We start from the raw sequence: 27,895 nt of genomic DNA, 5'->3' as shown, positions 1-27,895 counted from the left end.
AGTTTATTTATAATTGTTTTAAAATTGCATGGTGAACACATGTGATAGATCGCCTGCTAACATGGTGCACAACACAAGCATTTTACATTTTCTCAGGAAGAGCCTGCCCGGTATTTTCAACTCTCCAGACAGTCTCCCCCAGCCTCCTTTCATCTTTGTTGCTAATCAGTGAAAGGGCAGCGCATATTAAGACAGAGACAGAGTACCAGCAGCCCGGTGATGGCTGTGCATGGCCCTGGGTTGGGCCGACATCCCACCTTCCTGCTAATGAAACCATTTGAAAGACTACTGACATGCTCTGTCCATGCAGGCTGCCAGAGGTAATTAAGTGCTGCTTCAACAAAGGATTCTGTTGACACACCCAGGATTTAAATGGTACATGAGTGAGGGGATGGGTTGGGAGCAATGTGTTCCCTGCCTCAGAGTCTCCAAAATCCTCTCCTTCCTGGCCTCCTTCCCTGTGTCTCAGGCCAGCTGCATTGACTGCTGGGATTGCTGACCTCCACCCGTGTTATCCTGCCAGGGCGGTGCAGGGCTCTCTGCAGATTCTGGGCTCCCACACCCTTGCTCTAGAGCAGTGGTCCCCAACCCCCAGGCCGTGGACCGGTACTGGTCCGTGGGCCATTTGGTATCGGTCTGCAGAGAAAGAATAAATAACTTACATTATTTCCGTTTTATTTATATTTAAATCTGAACGATGTTTTATTTTTAAAAAATGACCAGATTTCCCCTGTTACATCCATCTAAGACTCACTCCTGATGCTTGTCTCGGTCACATGATACATTTATCCGTCCCACCCTAAAGGCCGGTCCGTGAAAATATTTTCTGACATTAAACCGGTCCGTGGCCCAAAAAAGGTTGGGGACCACTGCTGTAGAGCATTGTGCTGTTCTCTTTTCTGTCATCAATGAAATAGGGTTGCAGAAGCTACGCTGCTGATGTAGCTTGGAGATGGTGAGGAACCAGAGTACAAAACTGGCCACCATGGACAGGGCTACATGGACATGGGGCTAACCACGGATGGAAAGTGTAGACCACTGAAAAGCATGCTCTTTCCTCTACTTTTTTGGAATTGGCAGTACCTAAAAAGCATGTGATTTGTGGTGGGCAGATTCTAGGATGACCCCAATGATCCTGCCCCTTGTGAAATCCCTTCCTCTTCAATCTGAGCAGGACCAGGTACTCTAACCAATAGAATATGGCACATGTGATGGCCTGTCACTCCTATGATGAGGTTATATGTAAGTCTAACTTCCATCTTATAACTCTCTCTATTGCCTTCTCAACTTGCATGTTTTGGTGAAGTAAGTAGCCACAGTAGAGTCACCTTCAGCAAGGAACAGAGGGCAGCCTCTGGCCAACATCCAAGTGGGAACTGAGGTCTTCAGTTCAATACCCACAAGGAACTGAATCCTGACACCAATACACAAACTTGGAAGAAGAGCCTTCCCAGTTGGGCCTCAGTTGAGACCCCAGCCATGGTCTCATGTGATCACAGTGTTGAGAGATCAACAAGCTCTCAGCTTGATCCCAGTGTTGAGAGAGACATGGAAGAGGGCCTAGGTAAGCTGTGCTGGACTCCTGACCCAGTGATGCTGGGAGATGATAAATATGTGTTGTGCTAAGATGCTAAGTCTGGGATAATTTGTTACAAAGCTATAGCTAACTAACACAAACCCGGATGCCATAAGGTTTGCATGGTGGTGGGTATAGGTTTTGGTAGGGCACAAAGGCTGTCAGGAAGTCCACTGATAAGTAGGACTTTCTCAGTGAGTCTTTAACTATATAAATAAGAGGGAAAATCAAAATAGCTATTCAAAATAGCATAGAAAATGAAAATTCTGTGGGGAAAAATAATTTAATAGCTTTTAAGTCCCAAATGGAGAAAATTGTATATCTCCATTAAGGAACATACAAGAAGACTGGAAAAAGTAGAGAGAAGTTCTGTATTTCTGGGTGTGAAGACTCAATATTGTACAGACGTGGGTTCCTCATTCCAAATTATTCTACAAATCAAGTGAAATTTTAATCACCGCCTCCCCTGTAGTTGACTCTGAAATAGACAAGTTGACCTGGAAGAATAAACATATGAGCAGTGGTCAAATATACATGCAGGACCAGAGATGCACTGGAGCCCGTGGGTGGACCCTGGGCTCGTTAGATTCCAGGAGTAACCGGACTCCCGGGAAGGATGCGCTCCTGTCTGATAGGGGAGGGTCGCCCTTTTGTATTGTACACAGGGATCTGAGAGGACCTGTGCAGGGCCGCTGACAAAGGAAGAGCTGCTTGTGTACCCTGGGCCACAGATCCATGGGAAGTCAGGTCCCTGGTAAGACCCAAGCTCAGGTAGGCCAGTGGTGGTGCATTGCAGGGGGAACCTGGGAGATACATTAGTGATGGCTCAGCCACTTGAGAGATCCAGCAGTTTTGGGAATGTTTTTCTTATCACAAAAGACCACATTCCCCAGATGCCACATGACCCCTGGTCCATGAGAAAGAGGCTCCTGCCGCCTCCGTAGGCCTGGGGTAAGGGTGTGGTGTCACCACCGGGGGCTGGATGTGCTTGACAACAGGGGTAGTCCCTCTGCCTGTTCTGCCAAGTCTTTAATATCATCCGACATGTTCAATCCCTATGCCTGTGATAATTTTTGGTAAAAACAAAATGGAACGGAGATAATAAGCACAATCAGAAGCAAGAATACCAACAAAGCTGAAAGGATTGGTCCTGATTTTTTTTTTTCTATCTCATTGCTTGGCCTGACCATATACTCCAAACTTGACTGCTTGATCTCTTCTCTGCCCACAGCCTGCTTATGTTCAGTTCCAAAAATGTTAAAGTGCTCTGTCTTTATAGTACATTTTAAAAGCTTTGGAGTAATGGTGAGAAAAATTCCTAGACAGGAGACTCAATAAGTTGTTCCCAGCTTGCCCAGTGAGACCCCAGCAGCAGGCCCTGTGGGGAGAATTGAGGTATAAACCTCGGCACCAACCATCCTGGGTGTTCAGAGCCTCATCCGAGAAGCTGCCTTAATTCCTGACATTACCCACTTAGGCTGAACGTTTTCTACCACTGAACTTAGAAATATTTGTAGCTTATTTTTTTAAACAACTTATAGAAAAGGGACCATACTTCATATTTTTATTTAAGATAAGACAATTTCCTTTCTATTAATGTTTTCTTTTTCAGTTTGAAATTCGCAAACATTTTTTTTTTATTTTCTTAAACAACGAGGGTTAGAAACAAATATTGTCATCAGAGTTCCCGAAGGCACCACCTGTACAGACCGGCATTATGTGGGTGATGATGGTGGGCCTGGGAGTCAGGTTTCCTTTTCCTTCTTCCTGTCTTATGACCTTTACATTTTCTTCTTTGGAACGGTTTTCTGGAAGTGTTCCCGTGCTTTGCATCGTCAATATTTAGTTTTTCTCTTTCTTTCCAACCACCGGGATCGCTCCCTACCTGTGTTTCTTGGAATACATATGCACAGTGCTTTCTTTTTTACCTTGTATTTTTCCATGTATTATCCATTTAATTTTCATGATAACCTGTGAGGAAGGTATGACTCTCTATTTTACAGGCTCAGAGAGGCTAAGCAATTTTCCCAAATCACAAAACAATTAGAAGTGGTGGAAGCAGAAGAACCAGATTCCTTTGGGTGCAATCGCAGAGGCCTTTTCCCAATAGCCTGGGTTCCACTGATTACAACATTCTTCCTCTCTCTCCAGGTCTGGCCCACAGTCTTATAGGACATCCCTGATTTTGACGAGAAAAGGTAAGATTCCTTTTTTTCCCCCTCCAACAGGATTTTCATTTGGCAGCCACTGCTTAAAGATGGTTGAAATACTCATTACCACATCAAAGTAGACTTGCTATAATTTTCATGTAATAAATTCCAACAATATTGAGAAATACTTTAGTGTGTAAAAGACTATAATCAACGGTAAGGGAACAAAGAGAGAGAACTTGGTCCCTTTTTGAGTGATGCCATGCGGTGATTTCTTCAGTGGCTGGCCGAGGAGGGCTCCATGTTTTGTTGTCATTCCTGTCCTGTTGCATTTTGAACCAATAGTTTTAGCTCATTTGTGCTGATGGTTTCTGTTTGTATGGAATGGGGTGTGTGTATACATGAGTGTGTGCACATGTCATTTTTAGGGTGGTTAAGAGATCACAGTAAAGGATAATGAGAGGGTGGTTCTTTTTCTTCTTGCTACTACCTGGAAAGCACGTGGGTTTGGTGCGAGCATACTGTACACTCACATCTGTATGTCAGAGTGTGCATGTCTGCACTTTAGTACACCCCCTCTTTTATCTGTACAAAATCCAACAAAACATTGAAGAAATTGTGCCTGATGTGAGCCTGGTTCACGTCAGATAGGAGCCCAGAGCCTCCTTTGTTGTGATGCCAACTACAATGCTGTCAGCACGCAGAGGGACCTCAGAGCCGCTCGGTCTGCTGCCAGGGGGCAGTGTGGCTGTGACCCAGCTGCGAGCTGTGCCCCCGTCAGCTCCGTGCTCCATCTCCCTCCCTATATTCTTAGTAAAATCACTGCCCCCCACACGGCCGATCTTCCGTTCATCCCAGCTGCTGCTCCCTGGGTGTGCTCCTATGTGCACACACGACAGTCTGGCCCAATAACTGCCCAAAGAACATGTGACAGTCCCCCATGCTTGTGATGTTATTTGAGCAACAAATATATTCACTGTATATCTTCTGTCTTCATGCTTCCATACCTCTTATTTAAATTATCCTTTACTCTTTAGCATTTAAATATTATCATCTTATAGGTTTAAAAATACCAAATGCTTAAAGCTGAAATATTCTATAAAGCCACTCTAAGGGTATTACAAACTGGTAAAATTAAGTGTTACATAAATGTGCCTCCCAATAAATAGCATGGATGGTTTGAGAGGACCTAACACTGGCCATCTTAAGAACCATTTTTCCCAGATGGACGTTCCTTTTAAACATTTCCTCCTGTAAGCAATCCTCTCAGTATGGGGAGCACACCCACACAAACTTCCCTCCTGTCTCAGTTTTCTTCATTTTTTACATCTGATCCCTCTCACTGCAGTGCCTCTACCTAACCACGACAATTCTACCTTCTGCAATGCACTGCATTCTTTAGGACCGAACTCAAATGCTACAGTGCATTCTGAAGCCACAGATTCTACAACTATTATAAATGCATCCTTGTCTCTGTGCCCTCAGGGCTCTGCCCTCCATCCTGACACTAGTGCACCTGTTGGACAGGAGTTGTCCCCACCCACGCCTGATCGCCCCACAACAGAGAAGACTCACTAAGGGTAGGGGCACCCACCTGTGTGGTCTTCCCCCATGCCTGCTACCAGCACCAAAGCTAAGAAGAGAGGACATGTGCGGAAAATCTTCAGTTTCTACATTTTTAAATTCCACTCACTCTTTAAGGTAATTTTGTCCATGAAGCTTAATCTCCTCAAGCTGAGAGTTCTGTCCTCCTCTAAAACACTCATCTACAAACATAGTATTCTTCACCTGGCATTCAAGGTAGTAGGCACTCTATTCTTTCTTGTTACTTCCTCTTCCAAGCCTAAGCCCTTTCACCCATGAAGATCAAGTCCACAGTTGAGTGTCTTTACATCCTTTAGAGTACCTTTTATCTTATAGAATGTATGTGTGTGTGTATGGGGTAGAAAAATGTTTTATACATCTAAAATGTATCAAAGCAATGGTAAAACATATGCCTTTTGTTGGGAAAGGCAGATCAACATTAATCAGTATTGGCCCTCAGTTTTTGGGCTTCCTTAATAATTTCACCAATTTATTATTCAAAATTATCATTTCAACTTTGGATTTAAGTGATACAAAAATTTGTCTTCAGAGTCTTGCAAATGAGCTCCTCAAAAATTTTAGAAGTCAAAATCAGGCACTGGATATGTGCAAAACATAGTTTGAGGCAGCCCTGTTTCAGAACTATATATTTTTCATGATATAAAAGTATATAGAGAAAAAAAATATATAGAAAAGATATCTTAGTATTTTTATTTTTACGTTAGAAATAATAGACCATAGAATAAGTTATTAATAAAATGGAATAAATATTAGTCTTCTGTGTAGATAGCTTTTCAATAACATACACATACACACACACATACACACCACTGAAACTGACTTTTAAATCCCATGCCCCTAATAAGTGCTCTGGTAGAGAACTTTTCCAATCTATCAATAGCACAATTAAAATAAAAAAGAGGAAGGTTATCAAACCCTTGTAATTGGCAAGAAATCCCAATTAATCTAGTAGAAAATTATATCCATGTAGAAAGACAGAAGTCATTTACCGTAAACTCGATACACTACCATCTGCTAATGAGCAGTGCTCAGTAAACATCAGTCCACTTTATGTTCTTCATTCATGATTTAGTTACCAAAGTACGAAAATAATTTCATTATAGGGGCCCTTACTATAAAGTGGTCTGTTTGATTTCATAAAAATCTTAAAAAAGGAAATCTATGGACAAAACCAGCTTTCAAATAATAAAATGCATGAAAATGGACCTCTAAAATGAATACATCTGAGAGTACATATTGGACATTTTCACAATAAAACAATAGAATATAAACATAGTTGCTAAAGGCAGATACCCACTCATCTGTCCAGTGCCCAGAGCCTATACCTAAGACTATGGGACTGAAGGAAGAGAGGCAAATGGCTCCGTTACCCAAGGCCCCAGTCCCAAGGGCACACAGGCATGCATTGAACAATTGGCTGATTTTTACCCTCCACTTCAATTGTGTTTCTAGGACAGCAAAACATCAAGACAGTCCCAGTAAACCAAAATTTTCTTTTTGTTTTATTTTGTTTTTAATCAAATGTATATGGAGACAATAGAAAATTTAAGCCCCCAAAGACCTGTTTAGATAAAACAAAGCATTCTTCTTTCTTACTTTTCACCGTGAGGTACATGGACTTGCTGACGTCCGCGCCCACATCGTTGCTGACCTTGCAGAGGTAGTAGCCGCTGTCTTCTTCCACCACGTGCTTGATCAACAAAGACCCATTGCTGAGGACCTGAATTCTGCCATTCAGGGCAATTGGTTGGAACTGGGGAACCCCAGCACCTGGAATCGAATAAAAAGAAGGAACAGTGATGTAAACAGTGATGAGCTCAAGTTCACCCAAAATAATAAAGAGAAGCGATTGACATTAACATCTATCATAGATGACGGTCATGGGGTTCATCATGTTCTTTTTTCCTTCTCTCCAGTACTAACATTTTTGTTTGGAGAGAAAAATATTTATTTCAAATAACAGTATTTCAAACCTGAGAAAGAGAGTAAGAAGCCTTACAGTTAGTTTCTACATAAAAAGACACAGTTAATGAGTGTTAAGTAGCTGATAAATTATTCAGAGGCATCACAGTAGAGTGACTCCAGAAGCGGAAATCTCTCATGGCACTAAATAAATTCCTTGTGTTCCCAGGGACTTCACATGAATGTAAACACGGAGTGCTCCTGGGACATAGCATTTGAAGACCTCGCTCACTACCCACATCTGAGTCTATGAAGAGAATACAAGTATCACAGATTTCTCTTCTAAGTGCAGTCACATTTCTGTCTAGAAACACATGCTGTGCTATTTAAATAAAGTCAGAGCATTGCATTAAAGCGCCCCTCCCCTCAGAGTGCCTACGCTCAAGGAGAGAATGGCGTGAATGTGATGTAATGTAAATGAGAGACCCACGTGAAACTATTTTGAAAAATGTATTTTAGAAATAACATAACAGAATATTAATGTCTTGAGAGATTTCTGCGGCGATGGTGGCTTGGATTAACTTGCTATATCGCTTGCCCCTCTCTCGGGTCCTGGGTCATCAAGTGGGATTAGGAGGGCATGATCAAAGCCTTAAAAGGCTGATAGAGCTTCTCTCTTCTCTGGCCTGAGACTGAGGTGTTGGGGAAGGACCCGGGGGTGAAGACGATTTCCATCTTCCTAGAGGAAGCCCAAATGTGGGCTAAGGGTGTGCAGCAGGGAGGGGCTGCTGGTGTATGTGGCCTGGAACCTCTAGAGGAGCTAACAAGTGGGAGGTCACCATGTTCCTCATGCAGAGTGCTTCATGCTTTATATCTGGGAACATGAGACAGGGAGACAGTTCCTCCTGCTGTTCCACACCAAACTGACTGTTTACCTATCGGTGACCCCTGGTGCACAGGAGCAGAGACAGCGGCTGTGCCTTTCCTTCCTTTATTTCCTCTCCAGATGCTTCTGCCCTAGCAAAGAGTTAAAGGAAATAATAATGTACATAAGGGGGGCCTTTCACACAGAACAAGGAGGACAAGCAGAATCCTGACAACAGATGGTTTCTATCAAAACAAAACCACTAGACAGGATATATAAAAGATGGTTTCATTTCTGTGAAGGACAAAGGAAGACACAAAGGAATGTCACTTCCATCCTGACAACAAAAGGGAGACTGTTAATCTACAATACCATGCTTTTCTTTGAATGAATCAGGACTTTGAAGACACATGCCACTAGGTAAACACTTAGTTGGGAAGAGTTAAAAGCCCTGCCAGTGGATACAGGTCATACAAACAATTTCATCTTTGGCTCAGGATGGGAGTATAAGGTCATGGGCATAAAAGAAGGCAGAAAGTAAAGATCTGGAAATAACTATAACCTACTCCATCTCTATTCTTCTATGTACCATGGCCAGAACTCAGTAAAATATAGTAAGACACACAAAAAAGCAAGCAAGCAAACAAACAAACAAAAAGACCAGAGGAGAAAACAGTAACAGAACTTTGGTATGGAACTATAAGACTGGAAGTTTATACTAATTATGACTAATTTTTATTTTTTATTTTTCATAAGTGAGAAGTGGGGAGGCAGAGAAACAGACTCCCACATATGCCTGACAGGGAAACACCTGTCATGCCCACTAGGGAATGATGCTCTGCCCATCTGGAGCATTGTACTGTTGCAACCGGAGCCATTCTAGCACCTGAGGCAGAGGCCATGGAGCCATCCTCAGTGCCTGGGCCAACTTTGCTCCAGTGGAGTCTTGGATGCAAAAGGGGAAGAGAGAGATAGAGAGAAAAGAGAGAGGGAAGGGTGGAGAAGCAGATGGGCACTTCTCCTGTGTGCCCTGTCTGGGAATTGAACCTGGGACTTCCACATGCTGAACCAACACTCTACCACTGAGCCAACCAACCAGGGCTTGATTAATATTTATAAACAGGTTAGGAGGATTCCAAAAGAACATCAAAACTACACAAAAGAAGCAGACAAAGATAATGATAGACACAAGAAACACAGTAGTATATATATAAAGAGGTCCTTAAATAAGCTAATAAGCAAACTGGGCACAGCAGAGGAAATAATTCGTGAACTCAAAGCTAGGGCAGTAGAGATTATCCAAAGTAAAACACAACACAAAAAAGAGTGAAAAATACAGAACAAATGGTCTTAGAGCTCTGGAACAATATCAAGTGTTTTAACGTTGAGTAACTATCATCTCAAAACAAGAAAGAAAGGGGCAGAAGAGAAGATAATTTAAATATGGAAGACTTTAATACTAGTATCAATTAATTTAACTGACATTTATAGACTTCTACATCCTACAAAGGTAGAATATGTATCAGTTTTGTGCAGACCTAGAACAGTTCTTAAAAGAAACAATATGTGGGCCATCATACCAATTCCAATAGCTTCTCTAAGATAAAAATAATACAAATTATGTTCAATTTTCACAGAAAAACTAAAATGGAAATCAGTAACACATATATATCTGGAAAACCCCCAAATATTTTTGTGTTATTGTTAATTTTTTTTAAAAAAAACTTCTATTTGTAATTGTTTAATCATTTTATTATGGTGACCAAATTTTTTACAGTGAAAAGGAGGACAAAATAAATTGAAGAAAACAATATTGTAAATAAAAGAAACATTTTATTCATGGCAACAATAATACACTATAATATGATAAATGCATAATAAAACATTTATAATATTTTATATTGTAATTATGCTTACATGCCTATTAATTTTTAATAAAAATTGTAAAAAAATATTATCTAAATGAGTAATTTTCCATTAAATGAATATTTCTAGTCAATATATCATCTTGTAACACTATATTGAAAATATCTGAACAAGAAATATCCTTCATATTGGATTTTACGGCAAGTGCTGCAGCTAGAGTATTAACATTCAATCTCAATTTCTCACTTGTCCAAAAATCATTAGCAATTGAAAAAACTCTTTCAACTGCTGCATTAGTTCCAGGGCAGCACAATGTAAACTGAACAAGAATAAATAAATTTTCACATGGAATATGTTCATTTTTGAAATGGCTGAGTATTTCCACCCATCTTTTATCAATTTTGACATGTTTATTTTCCCATTGTATTAATTTTTCAGAATTTAAATATACATTGTCTTCCAATTTCTTCAAAAAGACAATTCTCATCTATTTTGATGACTGAAATTTATTTAGATAAAAACTCAAGACAAGATTCAATATCTGTCCAAAATACTTGCGATGAAGTAAAAAAACACCATTGAAAACTCTTATTACCCATTATGTTTGTTTCAGACCATTCTTTGATATATTGAAAACATGTCTGGTAAAAATTCTGCACTTCTTTGATAAACTTTCCTGTTATGCCCGGATTTGATTCCTCTAATCTGACAATTTTCTTTTTATAATTAAAGGAAGACATTTTTCTTCAAAATGAGATTTATATTGAAGGATAAAGTCATTCAAAATAAGACTAACTTCTGTAACTGAAATGTGTTCACCTTCAATCTTTTGAATCATTTCGTGAAAATCAGATGCTTGATTATGTACCAAATACATTAATATCTCAGATATATTTTATTATTGAAAAGTGATTCCAGGATTTTAGGACATTTGTCTAAACTTAAAAAATATGATTGAAGAGACAAGATGGCGCTGGAGTAGGCGGACGTACCAACATCTACCTCCCAGAACCAAAGTGGAATACAAACTAATTTTTCGAACTATCATCTGGAAAAACCAACATTGGACTAAACTAAGAGGACTCTTCAACCAAGGAACACTGAAGAAGCCACACTGAGACTGGTAGGAAAAGCGGAAACGCGGAGAGAGCTGCCCAGCTCCCCGGAGCGAACGGCAGCAGGGAAGAGACTCGCGTGGCAGGAAGTGAGTTTAGCAGAGGGGGAAGGGTCTTGAGCCCCAGGAACAGAGCCCCAGCCTGCAGCCCCAGAGCCCAGAAGAGGCGTAAGGACAGTATTTAGCTGGAAATAAGTCAGGATACTGTTTGTGAGAAAGAGTCTGATTTCTCAGACCCAGGATCCTTCTTAAAGGAACCGCGCAGAACATCTCTCTCACAAACACTCACCCAGGGCTCCTGGGGACGGAGGGAGAGGGGAGAGGACCAGAGTGACAGAAAGAGAGTATAATCTGGGAGGCACAGGGAGAAACATTTTGGGAGATAGCCACCCTAACCTCTGGGACGAGTCACTCCCCAAAGCTGAAGTGAATATTTCCCCCGGAAACAGCAATACCAGCAAAGGGAAGCAGGAGAGCAGCCAAACAAGCTCCCCCGCAGCACTCAGAGTACAGTTGTATAGAAGGAGGGAGCTTTTGGGTCTACAGCAGTGAGTCTTAGGGTCGGAGCTGCAACCCCTCCACGCACGCAGCTGAAGGCTCGCCAGAGGGTCGGCGGCAGTGGGAGACAAAAGCGCGGTTCTGCTGGCAGGAGCAGAAGCCAGCTGGCCACCACTGGGCTCAGGTGTGAGCTCAATCTTGCCTGGCTGGGGGAAGGGGGAGTGCAAAAGCAGTCAAACTCAGCTGCCAGCAGCCTGTAATCCAGCCTGTGGAGAGAAGGGTGGGAACCCCAGAAAGGGTGGAGACAAGCCATGGGGCAAAGGCAGAGGAGCACCCCCGCAGGGGTGGAGCCAAAAGCCCAGAAGAGGCGGAGTTCCACTACTGAGCTGAGCTTGGGCACGCATTCCTGCCCGGTGGTAGAGCCAAGGCTAGCAGCTGTTCCTCGAGCGGGCTCCTCCTGCAAGGGCAGGGCGAAAGCCCGGAAACAGGTTGAGACCCACATCTGAGCAAAGGTGCTCACCAGTGCCCTCAGGACCGAGCATAATGTCACACACGGGGGCGGGGCAAAGACCAAGACCACCAACGCTTGTATACCCGAGCGCGTGATCACAGCCACTCCCGTGAAGAGAAAATGCGGAGGCAGAGAAATACAACACAAATAAACCAAGAGAAATCCCCAGAAAAGGACCTAAGTGAATCAGATATAACCAAATTACCAGATGCAGAGTTTAAAATAACAATTGTTAGGATGCTCAAAGATATTAGAACAACCATAGATGGCCATTATGAAAACCTAAATAAAGAGATAACAAATATAAAAAAGGACATTGAAATAATAAAAAAGAATCAGTCAGAAATGACAAATACAATATCTGAAATAAAGAATACAATGGAAGGAATTAATAGCAGGATGGATGAAGCAGAGAATCGAATCAGCGAGTTAGAGGACACAATAAATAAAGGCACAGAAGCAGAGCAGAAAAAAGAAAAGAGACTCAAAAAGTCTGAGGAAACTCTAAGAGAGCTCTGTGACAACATGAAGAGAAACAACATCTGCATCATAGGGGTTCCTGAAGAAGAAGAGAAAGAACAAGGGATAGAGACTTTGTTCAAACAAATCATAGCAGAAAACTTCCCCCAATTAAGGCAGGAAAACATTGCACATGTTCAGGAAGCACAGAAAACTCCATTAAGGAGAAACCTGAAGAAACCAACACCAAGACACATCATAATTAAAATACCAAAGCTAAGTGATAAAGAGAAGATATTAAAAGCTGCTAGAGAAAAAAAGACTATCACCTACAAAGGAGCCCCCATAAGGATGACTTCTGACTTCTCAACAGAAACACTTGAGACCAGAAGGGAATGGCAAGAAATATTCAAAGTAATGCAGAACAAGAACCTACAACCAAGACTACTTTATCCAGCAAGGTTATCATTTAAAATTGAAGGAGAAATAAAAAGCTTTACAGACAAAAAAAAAAAAAAAAAACTCAAGGAATTCACTGCAATCAAACCAAGGCTGCAAGAAATGCTAAGGGACCTGTTGTAAACAGATCAAAGGAAAAAAAATACAAGAAAAGAGGAATACAGTGTTAAAGAAAAAAAAACTGGCAATAAACAATTACATATCAGTAATAACCTTAAATGTTAATGGATTAAATGATCCAATCAAGAGACACAGGGTAGCTGCGTGGATAAGAAAACAGGACCCATACATATGCTGTCTACAAGAGACGCACCTTAAATCAAAAGATGCAAACAGACTGAAGATAAAAGGATGGAAAAAAATATTTCATGCAAATGGAAATGAAAAAAAAGCTGGGGTAGCAATACTTATATCAGACAAAATGGACTTTAAAACAAAGACCATAGTTAGAGATAAAGAAAGTCACTACATAATGATAAAGGGAGCAATCCAAAAGGAAGATATAACCATTATAAATATCTACGCACCTAATATAGGAGCACCTAAATATACAAAGCAGACTTTGATGGACTTAAAGGGTGAGATCAACAGCAATACTATAACAGTAGGGGATTTCAATACCCCATTAACATCATTAGATAGATCCTCAAGAAAGAAAATTAACAAAGAAACAGCAGACTTAAAGGACATATTAGATCAACTCGATTTAATAGATATCTTCAGAACCTTTCACCCTAAAACAGCAGCATATACATTCTTTTCAAGTGCTCATGGTACATTCTCTAGAATAGACCACATCTTAGGGCACAAAAGTGGTCTCAACAAATTTAAGAAGATTGAAATCATATCGAGCACTTTCTCTGATCACAATGGTATCAAACTAGAAATCAACCACAATAGAAAAATTGAAAAACATTTAAACACTTGGAAACTAAATAGCATATTATTAAATAACGAATGGGTTAACACTGAGATCAAAGAAGAAATTAAAAAATTCCTAGAAACAAACGATAATGAGCATACATCAACTCAAAATTTATGGGACACAGCAAAAGCAGTCCTGATAGGAAAGTTTATAGCATTACAGGCATACCTCAAGAAGCTAGAAAAAGCTCAAATAAACAACTTAACCCTGCATCTAAAAGAACTAGAAAAAGAAAAGCAAGTAAAGCCCAGAGCTAGTAGAAGGAAGGAAATAATAAAGCTCAGAGCAGAAATAAATGACATAGAGGCTAAAGAAACAATACAGAGGATCAATGAAACCAGGAGCTGGTTCCTTGAAAAGGTAAACAAGATCAATGAACCTTTAACGAGACTCATCAAGAAAAAAAGAGAGAGGACTCAAATAAATAAAATTAGAAATGAGAGTGGAGAAATAACAACTGACACAACAGAAATACAAAATATTGTAAGAAAATACTATGAAGAACTGAACGCCAAAAAACTAGACAACCTAGATGAAATGAACACATTCCTTGAATCATATAATCTTCCAAAAATCAATCTGGAAGAATCAGAAAACCTAAACAGACCAATTACAACAAATGAGATTGAAACAGCTATCAAAAAACTCCCAAAAAAGAAAAGTCCTGGGCCTGATGGCTTCACAAGTGAATTCTACCAAATATTCAAAGAAGAACTAACTCCTATCCTTCTCAGGCTATTTCAAAAAATTCATGAGGAAGGAAGACTTCCAAACTCCTTTTATGACGCAAGCATAATTCTGATTCCAAAACCAGGCAAAGACAACACAAAGAAAGAAAATTATAGGCCAATATCCCTGATGAACTTAGATGCAAAAATCCTCAACAAAATATTAGCAAACTGGATCCAGCAATATATGAAAAAAAATCATACACCATGATCAAATGGGATTTATTCCTGGGAGGCAAGGCTGGTACAATATTCGCAAATCAATCAATGTGATCCATCACATAAACAAAAGAAAGGAGAAAAACCACATGATAATTTCAATAGATGCAGAAAAAGCATTTGATAAAATCCAGCACCCATTCATGATCAAAACTCTCAGCAAAGTGGGAATACAGGGAACATACCTGAACATGATAAAGGCCATCTATGACAAACCCACAGCCAACATCATACTCAATGGGCAAAAATTAAAAGCAATCCCCTTAAGATCAGGAACAAGGCAGGGGTGCCCCCTTTCACCACTCTTATTCAACATAGTTCTGGAAGTCCTAGCCACAGCAATCAGACAAGGAAAAGAAATAAAAGGCATCCAAATTGGAAAAGAAGTAAAACTATCATTATTCACAGATGATATGATATTGTACATAGAAAACCCTAAAGCCTCAGTCAAAACACTACTAGACCTGATAAATGAATTCGGCAATGTGGCAGGATATAAAATCAATACTCAGAAATCAGAGGCATTTTTATACACTAATAATGAACTTTCAGAAGGAGAAATCAAGGAATCAATCCCCTTTACCATTGCAACCAAAAAAATTAAGTACCTAGGAATAAATCTAACCAAGGAGATTAAAGACTTGCACTCAGAAAATTATAAAACATTGATAAAAGAAATCAGGGAAGATACGAATAAGTGGAGGCATATACCGTGCTCATGGTTAGGAAGAATAAACATCATTAGAATGTATATATTACCCAAAGCAATTTATAAATTCAATGCAATACTGATTAAAATACCAATGACTTACTTCAAAGATATAGAACACATATTCCAAAAATTTATATGGAACCAAAAGAGAACACGAATAGCCTCAGCAATCTTGAAAAGGAAGAATAAAGCGGGAGGTATCACACTTCCAGATATCAAGTTATATTATAAGGCCATATTGTAATCAAAACAGCATGGTACTAGCATAAGAACAGGCACATAGATCAATGGAACAGAACAGAGAACCCAGAAGTAAACCCACAGCTCTATGGACAACTGATATTTGACAGAAGAGGTAAGGAAATACAATGGAGTAAAGACAGCCTCTTCAACAAATGGTGTTGGGAAAATTGGACAGTTACCTGCAAAAAAATGAAACTAGACTACCAACTTACACCACTCACAAAAATAAACTCAAAATGGATAAAAGACTTAAATGTAAGCCATGTAACCATAAGCATCTTAGAAGAAAACATAGGCAGTAAGCTCTCTGACATCTCTCACAGCAATATATTTGCTGATTTGTCTCCACAGGCAAGTGAAATTAAAGACAGGATAAACAAATGGGACTTTAGCAAACTAAAAAGCTTCTGCACAGCTAAAGACAATAAGAACAGAATAAAAAGACAAACTACACAATGGGAGAACATATTTGACATTGCGTCTGATAAGGGGTTAATAACCAAAATTTATAAAGAATTTGTAAAGCTTAATACCAGAAAGACAAACAATCCAATCCAAAAATGGGCAAAAGAAATGAATAGACACTTCTCCAAAGAGGACACACAGATGGCCAAAAGGCATATGAAAAAATGTTCAACATCACTAATGATTAGAGAAATGCAAATTAAAACCACAATGAGATACCATCTCACACCAGTCAGAATGGTGCTCATCAATAAAAAAAAACAGAATAAGTGCTGGCGAGGATGTGGAGAAAAGGGAACCCTCCTGCACTGCTGGTGGGAATGCAGACTGGTGCAGCCACTGTGGAAAACAGTATGGAGATTCCTCAAGAAATTAAAAATCGAACTGCCTTTTGACCCAGCTATACCGCTGTTAGGAATATACCCCAAGAACACCATAGCATTGTTTGAAAAGAAGAAATGCACCCCCGTGTTTATGGCAGCATTGTTCACAATAGCAAAGATCTGGAAAGAGCCCAAGTGTCTGTCAGAGGACGAGTAGATTAAAAAGCTTTGAGATATATATATATATATATATATATATATATATATATATATATATATATATATATACACACACACACACACACACACACACACACACACACACACACACATACACTATGGAATACTACTCAGCCATAAGAAATGATGACATAGGATCTTTTACAACAACATGGATGGGCCTTGATAACATTATACTGAGTGAAAGAAGTAAATCAGAAAAAACTAAGAACTATATGATTCCATACATAGATGAGACATAAAGATGAGACTCAAAGACATGGACAACAGGGTTGGGGTTACAGGGTGGGGGGAGGAGAGGGAGGGGGGTTGGGGGAGGGGAGGGGCACAAAGATCATGGCTTTTCAGCATTTGCCATATTCCCCCTTTAATCTATAGACAGACAGCAAATATTTACTTATGGTGTTTCCACTATAAAGACTGCTGTCTTAGGGACAAATGCTGATGAACTATTTCAGCAGTTTCTCCTTCTTCAAAGACTTATATGTCAACATAGAGCTCCATGTTTCATGGGACATACTCAAGCTCACTCCATGCTCCCTGGAGCTTTAACACAAAGGAATGCCCTTTTTTTTTTTTTTTTACTCTTTTTTGTTGTTGTTGTTTGTTTTTTGTTGTATTTTTTCTTTTATTTATTTGTTTTTTGTATTTTTCTGAAGATGAAAATGGGGTGGCGGTCAGACAGGCTCCCGCATGCATCTGACTGGGATCCACCTGGCATGCCTACCGGGGGGGAATGCTCTGCCCATCTGGGGTGTTGCTCTGTTGTAACCAGGTCCATTCTGGCAACTGAGGCGGAGGCCATGGAGCCATCCTTAGTGCCCGGGGTGGCTTTGCTCCGGTGGAGCCTTGGCTGTGGGAGGGGAGGAGAGAGGCAGAGAGGAGGGAGAGGGGGAGGGGTGAAGAGGTAGATGGGCGCTTCTCCTGTGTGCTCTGGCCCAGGAATCCTGCACGCCAGGCCGATGCTCTGCCGCTGAGCCAACCGGCCAGGGCCTAGGAATGCCCTTGTTGATCAAGCTACCCAAAAGAAAATTATATGGAGCAATCATGACAGACTGAGCAAGTCAGTCTCATACTATTTGTCACCAGAACGCTGCAGCCCGGTGTAAACAGTTTCAACTTTCTCAGGAAGCAGCACAGCAGATTGGGAAATCCCGTCCAAGGGGTCCGATACTACCCCCTCATTTGGAGTTAACCCTCAAGGACCCCTACCAGAACAACTTTGGCAGATGGATGTTACTCATATACCTTCATTTGGCAAACAGTCGTATATCCACATTACAGTGGCTTCATATTCCGGATCTATAGTAACCTCTGTCAGAACAGAGAGGCTGCTAAGCATGCTATAGCTCATGGCCTGTATGCATTGTTCTATTATTGGATTTTCTAAACTGGCTTAACTGAAAATGCTCCTGCATATGGAGCAAAAGCATTTACTGTATTTTGTCATGCTTACTACCTTCAAAGTTAAAGTATTATTAAAGTGTACTCAGAAAACATTTTAAGGTCAATTAAAAAAAATTTAAAAGGGGGTAGTCATATCCTGGAACTCCTACGGGTCTACCATATCATGCTTTTTACTTAAAAAAAAAATTTTTTTTTTTACATTTCTTTTGAAGGCTGATGAGCAGGAGACACCAAATCTTTTTTGCCTGCAAACTACTACCTTCTTTATTAGATCCAGCTAATAACACTGTATTGTCTTTTTCCAAATAGCTCCAGATATATGGAAAAGATTTATATAGGTGGATGGGGATCCTCAAACCCCTCAGTGAGATCTTCTAAGCATGGCTTTTAAGATACCTAGAGGCAGAAAAAGCCCAATAGAGATCAGGGGAACTACCAGCTTTTAGGATATGCCCTTAAAGGCTTCAATGCCACAAAGGGGTCTCCTAGGATGCCATCTGGGTCCTGCTTCAATAGTGGAAAGGAAGGTCATTGAGCTAAAACCTGCCAGGCTTACATGCCTTTACTGTGAGGAAACAGGGACGCTGGAAGGTAGGCTTCCCCCTCACTCCTCTAAGGGAGGGTTCAGTCTCTCCCAGCCCTGCTCCAGCCACCTATGACCTAACCTTGCCCAGAAAGCTGGGGTTTGCCACTGAAGGCTGAAGGTGCCCAGGGCTGTCAGCCCCATCTACGACACAGTGGACGAGCCCAGGGTATTTGTTCCAAGAAGCAGGTAAACTGATCTCATTTGCACAAGGGCCACTTAACTATGTTTGGCCTGAATAGTCAGGTTTTTTATTCTTCCCTCGAAGATTTCTGTTGTGGGTGTTGATAGCCCTATGTTCTGCTGCTTTTCTTAATATATAGTGTTTCCTTTATCCCTCCTACCTCAATGTCCCACTCATATTTCAGGCTGGGACCTACTCCTAATTTAGAGCTCTCTTTCCCCTTTTTGCCAACTTCTATTATGAATCTACCTTTGCCACCCAGCTTAGTGTATCCCAAGGTTCTCTTTACCATGCCACAGTCGCAGAGCTCCAGGGAAAAGCAACCTGGTCTCATCTCTCCAGGCAGAGGAGAACAGAAGCTCCATATCCACGCATGCTGCAAATGGCTTCTCCAGTCTACCTGAATCATTACCAGCTAGAAGCAGCGGTCACTGGGACTTGGACATGAGCTGCAAAGTATAGAATGGTGACAATAATTCCAGTGCCATGCAGACTTTTGCTGGATGTGGACTTTTTCTGGACTCCTGCTCCCTGTGAGAGATCCTACAGACTGAACTGTGGTTGGGTTGCATTTTTCACGGATTTTACATGGTGATGGGGCCAAATTGGATTTGGTGAACATGTTAAGGACACTACTCTTTTATGGATTTTTGCTGTATTGGCCAAGAGTTTGCTTAAAGGCTTTTAATCATTGTAAAAAAAATAGAAGGCTGGATAAAGAAGATGGGGCACATATACACCATGGTATACTAGTCAGCTAGAAGAAATGATGACATCGGATCACTTAGAGCAGATTGGTGGAATCTTGATAACATTATGTGGAGCAAAATAAGCGAATCAGTAAAAAAACAAGAACTCTAGGATTCCATACATTTGTGGGGCATAAAAGTGAGACTAAGAGACATGGACAGGAGTGTGGTGGTTACGGGGGGTGGGAGGAGGGAAGGAGGAAGGGGAGGGAGGGGGAAGGGTACAAAGAACACTGGATAGAGTGTGACGGAGGACTATCTCTCTTTGGGTGATGGGTATGCAACAGAACTAAATGACAAAATAACCTGGAAATGTTTTCTTTGAATATATGTACCCTGATTTATTGATGTTACTCCATTTAAATAAAAATTTATTTATATAAAAAATGAATGAAGAGGTTCAAATAATTGTAGAACATGCTCTACCCCCAACTGAAATACAAAATTCTCCGCTGCAAATATTGCAGAAAAAAATGGTAATGGTATTCTTTGATATGAGGAATGAAAATTCCTTTTTCAATTTATCATTGAAATGGTATTTTTCTCTTTTATGATTTTTCCATCCCTTAAATGAAATTTAAAATTAAAAATAAAATAAGAGCTACATGAATGATGCAAGCACATTAGAACTGAAAATGTTACATCATGATAGGTGAATTTTCCAGAAGCTGAATTAACAAAACTAAATATCAAACAAAACCACTAATTTGTAGTGATATTCAGGTATATTTGTCATTTTCTAATTAAAAATGTCTGTTTTATGCAATTTAATCAAAATGTGTTATTAATAGATGTGGTTTGAGGTTAGATTTCCACTTTAAAACTCGAATTTTGGGCGAATACTTGTAAATAAAATGATATGTATTTGGAAACTATTAAATAGATAATGAATTAATAAAACATGAATTGTGTTTACCTGTCTATGATTGAATATTCACTGAGAAAGAAATAACCGTGAGTCTACAATGTTGTATGTGCCATATCATGTTTCAGTAAGAAGTACACAAAGCCATTTGTGCACTTGGTATATCGTATGCTCACTCAAGGTCTCCCATGTGGAGTGCATGCGTCTCATAATCGCATCTCGCAGCACTGTACTGATCCTTGATGAATCATCATGTCAAATACAAATACATCACATCACACATAATGGATTGACTGCATTGATCAAATACGGACATTTACAGATTAGTCTTCCAATATCAAAAAGGAGGACATGTTGGAGGGCACTTTTCGAGGGAGGATGGAACTTACAAAAGAAGGACTGTCTTCCCTAAAGGACGACGATTGGTCACCTTAATTTTATGATTAGTTGACTTTCTATCTTTCCTACTCCACAAGAATAAGCACCACCTTGCAATGAACCTCTCCACTTGTCAATGAATCCATCAATAGGGATAAAGAAACAGTGAAAGGCAATCTCTTGGGTTAATACTTGGAGTGGAAATCTATACATTTACATGTTCAAATGCATTGTTAAGTTGCTTATGAAAAGATGTGCCAATTTTATCTCCAACAGTGTTGGCAGGGGGGTAATTTTTTCCCCCTCATCCATGTATACTACTAATTAATTTGATCTTCATCATTACAGTAGATACCTCTGTATTTGCATGATTTAACTTTTTTAAATTGTTTTCTTTCTTGTTTTGCATATTATAGACAAGTTTGAGTATCTTTTCATAAATCATCAGCAATGTATAGTTGTCGTTTGGCAAGTGGTCTGTCCACATTCTTTGCCCACGAATCTATGGGACTCTTCGTCTTTTTCCCCTTCATCTGCCAAAACCCTTTGGGTCTTAATGTTTCTATGTGACTATTTTACAAAACTTTATTTTTTTCCCCTGCTGTATAATAGGGACTAACTGGTGAATATTACCATCTTCCTTTTTAATCACCCATTGAGATGACCATATGATTTCTATCCTATAAAAGTTGATGATATGTTTTAAGGATTTGGCCTTATAAATTATAAAGTTCCTTCCTATGTATATCACGGACCTTGGAACTTTAAAATCAAGAAAGCAGCCTCTAATTTTTATTTAAGAGTTCAAATTGGGTACACAGTTTGAAAAATCTGTAAAGGCTACTGATGCCTTTCTCAAAGCTAACAGCAAATTGGGAGCCAGATTGTGTTTAAAACACACAGCTGTAGTGATGTCAGAGAAATGGTGCCATGAGGAGTGCTCCCGATAGCTCTCCTTGAAATTTCAACAAATTTAACAACTAGAGACAGAAAAACAATCTCAGGAGCATCTAAAATACACATACATCAAACAAAGGTACGATTGGGTGAAAAGTGGCTGAATATATAACCCACTCTGAAGGAAATCATACATAGAATGGAGTATTCCACTTTCCTCAGTGACCTGAGCAAGGGCTGTTTCACTTGGAACTGAGAGAAAGTGAGGGCTGAGGGCGCAGAAAAAGCTGGGCTAGTGCAGAGATGTTCAAGCTGAGGAAAGAGTGTGCCCACGGCTCAGCCCATGCGAAGCTAATGCTAGCGGCAGACCCCAGCAGAGTGGGCGAGCAGTTACCTTGTTTACTCCCAGTATTCCAGTCGGCAAGCGCAGGCAGTGTGTGAATGGATCCACCTGGCACTTTGGGCATGGGTGCCCACATTCCCAGATGGAGGGGCTGGGTCGGAGACTGTCAGTAGTGACCCTCCGTGTGGGCTGTGACCAGAGTTTCTGAATAACCCCAGCTTCCCAAACAACAGTGCATGGGAAGTGCATGAAAGCCGGCTTCCCTACACCTGAACCTGTCTGGGTGCGGCACCTCCACCAGCCATACAGATAACAAAGCACACTCCCGGAGAAGAGAACTGCAGAAGTGGTTGGGGGAAGGGCTTGCAGGCAGCTTGCAGACAACCTCTGGAGAGCAGACCTGCAGAGTGCTGAGGCATACTAGACATGCCCAGAGGCTCATAGAAAGACACCTGAAAGGCAATCGACTCCTGGCCCTGCCTAATTATGCTGGTAGCTCTGGCTAGCAAAGCCTTACCCAGAACCCTGTGTTGAGTGGGGATAGAGGGGGGGGATTTGGCAGCTCTTAAAGCCTCTTGCTCTCTAGACAGTGGCTGGGGCAACTTCACAGCTGGGTCCCAGGCTGCTGGTTCAGGAAAGAGAGATTTGGGGAGAGGCTCTGGGAACATGGATTCTCCCATTGTCTGAGCTTGCAAATGCTAACAAGCCCCACCTACCAATGGGACTGAGGCCTAGTTTATGTCATCACCATAGTGACACAACAGCAAATCTCTGCCTAAGAGTGCCACTGGGGCAGAACCTGAAGTACAGCACCACCAGCCAAAAAGAGAGAGAAGAAAGAAAAAGGAAGAAGATAACTTCTCAAAACCAGGAAAAATCCACAGTCTTTATACCTTTTCCATTTTTTTTCTGTATTGTTTATCTTTTTTTTTTCTTCCACCTTAGTCATTTTATCCTCTTTCTGTTTTATTATTTTCTTTTCATTTTGAACGTTATTACCCATAGGTGTTACATTTTCTATTCTTTTTTTTTCTATGAGTGTTATATTCCAAAAAACAACTCAATTTTTTTTCTCTCTCTCTTTTTGTTTCTTCTTTTTTCTTTCACTTTTTCTCTCATTCAAATCTCATCCACAAACAAATTATTTTATTCTGAATTTAAATATTTTCTTTGTGGCATTTTGTGTGCTTTCTACTTTGCTTTTTATCTTTTTAGCATTTTCCCCAACTCTGGCTCTCCATTCTATAGTTTTTGTGCCACTTATTACAATAGAATTTTCATTTTTCACTGTATTTTTTCTTTTTTCTCTTTTTCCTTTTCTCTTATACTTTTTCTCTCATTTGACTATCTTTTACAAACAAATTATTTTATTCTTGATACAAATTTTTTCCTTGTGACATTTTGTGGGTTCTTGCCTCATTTTATGCCTCTTTGTCACTGCCCCCCAACCCAGGCCTTCTGTTCTATGTATTTTTGCTCCACTTAGCACAATATAATTTTCAGCTTTTCACTGTATTTTCTAAATAAATATATTTTTAATCAACTCTACTTAGTGTTATTAACAATACCACTCTCAAATGCCTTTAAAGAAAAATAAATCGAACATCATGGATAGAAAAGACAGTGATCTAGCTCAAGTAGATGAGGAAAAATCTATAAAAAAAATTTCAATAGCTTAGAAACCTTGGAGTTAAATGACAGAGAATTTAAAATTGAAGTCCTAAAAATACTTAGGGATATATAAGAAAGCAAAAAAAAAAGGCAATTTAGGGAGCTCAAAAAACAATTCAATGAACAGGAAGAATACTTCACCAAGGAAATTGAAACTATGGAAACAGATCAAACAGATGGAAAACTCAATTCATGAACAGAAAAATGAGGTAACAAGCTTAGTCAATAGAACAGGCCAGATAGAGGAGAGAATTAGTGACATAGAAGACAGGCAACTAGAGGTACTACAGAGAGAAGAGGAGAGAGACTCATGAATTTAAAAAATGAGATAGCCCTACAGGAACTTTCTGACTTCAACAGAAAGAATAACATAAGAATAATGGGTATATCAGAAGGAGAAGAGAGAGAAAATGGAATGGAGAACATATTCAAACAAATAATAGACAAGAACTTCCCAAGCCTGTGGAAGGAACTAAAGCCTCAAATTCATGAAGCAAACAGAACACTGAGTTATCTTAACCCTAAAAAACCTACTCCAAGGCACATCATAATGAAACTGGCACTAACCAATGACAAAGGAAAAATTCTCAAGGCATCCAGTGAAAAGAAGAATACAACATATAAAGAAAGGTCCATTAAATTATCAACAGATTTCTGAGCAGAAACTCTACAAGCTAGAAGAGAGTGGACCCCAATATTTAAAGTTCTGAAAAAGAGGAACTTTCAGCCAAGAATACTATACCCATCAAAGCTATCCCTCAAATAGGAAGGAGAAATAAAAACATTCACAGATACAGAAAAGATGAGGGAATTTATCATCAGAAAACTCCCACTTCAGGAAATACTAAAAGGGGTTTTCCGACCAGACACAAAGAACAAAACAAAACAAGTAAAAGCTCAATAAAGATCACAATAAAAACAAGATTGATCTGTGACAAAGAAACAAAAAAGGGAAGAGGACAAAGATTAACAGTAGCAAAGGAGAATGGAGTGCAGAAGCACTCATGAGATAATGTACTACAATGAACATGATATGTATGCTTTTCATTACTTAATGGTAACCACCCCTGAAGAAACCAACACAGAAGCACATGGCTTGAACAAAGAAGTAGCAGAGAAAAGAAGTATGGATTACAACCAAACAAAAACAAATGATAGAAAAATAAAAGAGAAGAGCCAAACAAGATACAAAACTATCAGAAAGCAATATATAAAATGGCAATAAGAAACCCTCAAATCTCAATAATTACACTAAATATAAATGAATTGAACTCACCAATAAAAAGACACAGAGTAGCAGAATGGATTAAAAAAGAAAATCCAACTGTATGCTGCCTACAAGAAACACATCTAAGCTAGAAGGATAAAATCAAATTCAAAGTGAAACGTTGGAAAACAATACTCCAAGCAAATAACATCCAAAAAAAAGCAGGTGTAGCAATACTCATATCTAACAATGCTGACTACAAGACAGCAAAGGTAATCAGAGACAAAAATGGTCATTTCGTAATGATAATGGGGACACTGAATCAAGAAGACATAACACTTCTTAATATATATGCACAAACCAAGAAGCACCAAAATATATAAGACAGCTACTGACTGACCTAAAAACAAAAACTGACAAAAATATGATCATACTTGGTGACCTCAATACATTGCTGATGACTCTAGATTGGTCATCCATACAGAAAATCAATAAAGAAATATTGACCTTAAATGAAACACTAAAACAATTGGATATGATAGACATCTATAGGACATTTCATCCCAAAGTGCCAGAGTATACATTTTTCTCTAGTGTACATGAACATTCTCAAGAATTGACCATATGTTGGGCCACAAAAATAACATCAACAAATTCAGAAAGATTGAAATTGTACCAAGCCTATTTTCTGATCATAAAGCCTTGAAACTAGAATTCAACTGCAAAAAAGAGGTAAACAAACCCACAAAAATGTGGAAACTAAACAACATACTTTTAAAAAATGAGTGGGTCAAAAAAGAAATAAGCACAGAGATCAAAAGATACATACAGGCGAACAAAAATAACAATACAATATATCAGAATCTCTGGGATGCGGCAAAAGCAGTAATAAGAGGAAAGTTCATATCACTACAGGCCTATATGAACAAACAAGAGAGAGCCCAAGTGAACCTCTTAACTTCACATCTTAAGGAACTAGAAAAAGAAGAACAAAGACAACCCAAAACCAGCCGAAGAAAGGAAATAATAAAAATCAGAGCAGAAATAAACAAAATAGAGAACAGAAAAACTATAGAAAAAATTAATAAAACAAGGAGCTGGTTCCTTGAAAAGATCAACAAAATTGACAAACCCTTGGCAAAACTCACCAAGGAAAAAAAGAGAAAGGACTCATAAACAAAATCCAAAATGAAAGAGGAGAAATCACCACAGATATCATAGATATACAAAGAATTATTGTAGAATACTATGAAAAACTATATGCCACCAAATTTAACAATCTGGAAGAAATGGATAAATTCCTAGAACAATACAATCTTCCTAGACTGAGTCATGAAGAAGCAGAAAGCCTATACAGACCCATAAGCAGGGAGGAAATAGAAACAACTATTAAAAACCTCCGCAAAAATAAAAGTCCAGGGCCAGACAGCTATACTAGTAAATTCTATCAAACATTCAAGGAAGACTTGCTTCCTATCTACTCAAAGTCTTCCAAAAAATTGAAGAAGAAGCAATACTGCCAAACATATTTTATGAGGCCAACATAACCCTCATACCAAAACCTGGCAAGGACAACACACAAAAAAGAAAACTACAGACCAATATCGCTAATGAATACAGATGCTAAAATACTAAACAAAATACTAGCAAATCGAATACACAACACATTAAAAAAATAATTCATCATGATCAAGTGGAATTCATCCCAGAATCACAAGGATGGTTCAACATATGTAAAATGGTTAACGTAATACACCATATCAACAAAACAACAACAAAAAAAACCACCATATGATCTTATCAATAGATGCAGAAAAGGCATTCAATAAAATACATCATTTTATCTTTAAAACACTTAACAAAATGGGTATAGAAGGAAAATATCTCAACATAATAAAAGTAATCTATGACATCATATTAAATGGCATAAAACTGAGGACTTTTTCCTTAAAATCAGGATCAAGACAAGGTTGTCCACTCTCTCCACTCTTATTCAATGTAGTGCTGGAAGTTCTAGCCAGAGCAATCAGACAGAGAAAGAAATAACGGAATTCATATTGGGAAAGAAGAAGTAAAGGTTACACTTTTTGCAGATGATATGATCCTTTACATCGAAAACCCTAAAGACTCCACCAGAAGACTACTAGAAACAATAAACCAATACAGCAAGGTCACAGGATACAAAATTAATATACAAAAGTCCATAGCCTTCCTATATGCCAACAATAAAACATCAGAAAACGAGCTCAAATAAACAATCCCCTTCATGGTTGCAACAACAACAAAAAAATACCTAGGTATAAACATAACAAAGAATGTAAAGGACCTATATAATGAAAACTACAAAACATTGTTAAGGGAAATCGAAAAAGATATAATAAAATAGAAAAATATTCCTTGTTCTTGGATAGGAAGAATAAATATAGTCAAAATGACTACATTACCCAAAGCGATATACAAATTTAATGCAATTCCCATCAAAATTCCAATGTCATTTTTTAAAGAAATGGAACAAAAAATCATCAGGTTTACATAGAACTATAAAAAACCCCAAATAGCCAGAGCAATTCTAAGGAAAAAGAACAAAGCTGGGGGCATTACAATACCTGACTCCAAATTATATTATAGAGCCATGACAATCAAAACAGCATGGTATTGGCAGAAAAATAGACACTCATACCAATGAAACAGAATAAAAAGCCCAGAAATAAAACCACATATTATGGTCAAATAATTTTTGATAAAGGGGCC

General features: G+C 39.2%; 1 protein-coding gene across 1 annotated transcript in view; it reads right to left on the bottom strand.

Annotated features, from left to right (window-relative positions):
* The window catches only part of DSCAM (DS cell adhesion molecule), a 691,848-nt gene that overhangs the window by 164,881 nt on the left and 499,072 nt on the right, over window positions 1-27,895 (bottom strand). The window contains exon 11 of the mRNA XM_066259344.1: window positions 6,928-7,101. Coding sequence (XP_066115441.1) covers window positions 6,928-7,101 — 174 coding nt within the window. The remainder of the gene's footprint in view (window positions 1-6,927; window positions 7,102-27,895) is intronic.

This window comes from Saccopteryx bilineata, chromosome 2 (genome assembly GCF_036850765.1).
Source record: "Saccopteryx bilineata isolate mSacBil1 chromosome 2, mSacBil1_pri_phased_curated, whole genome shotgun sequence".
Lineage (NCBI taxonomy): Eukaryota > Metazoa > Chordata > Mammalia > Chiroptera > Emballonuridae > Saccopteryx > Saccopteryx bilineata.
Note: the sequence above shows the minus strand (reverse complement) of the source record. Positions and strands in the feature narration are given on the sequence as shown.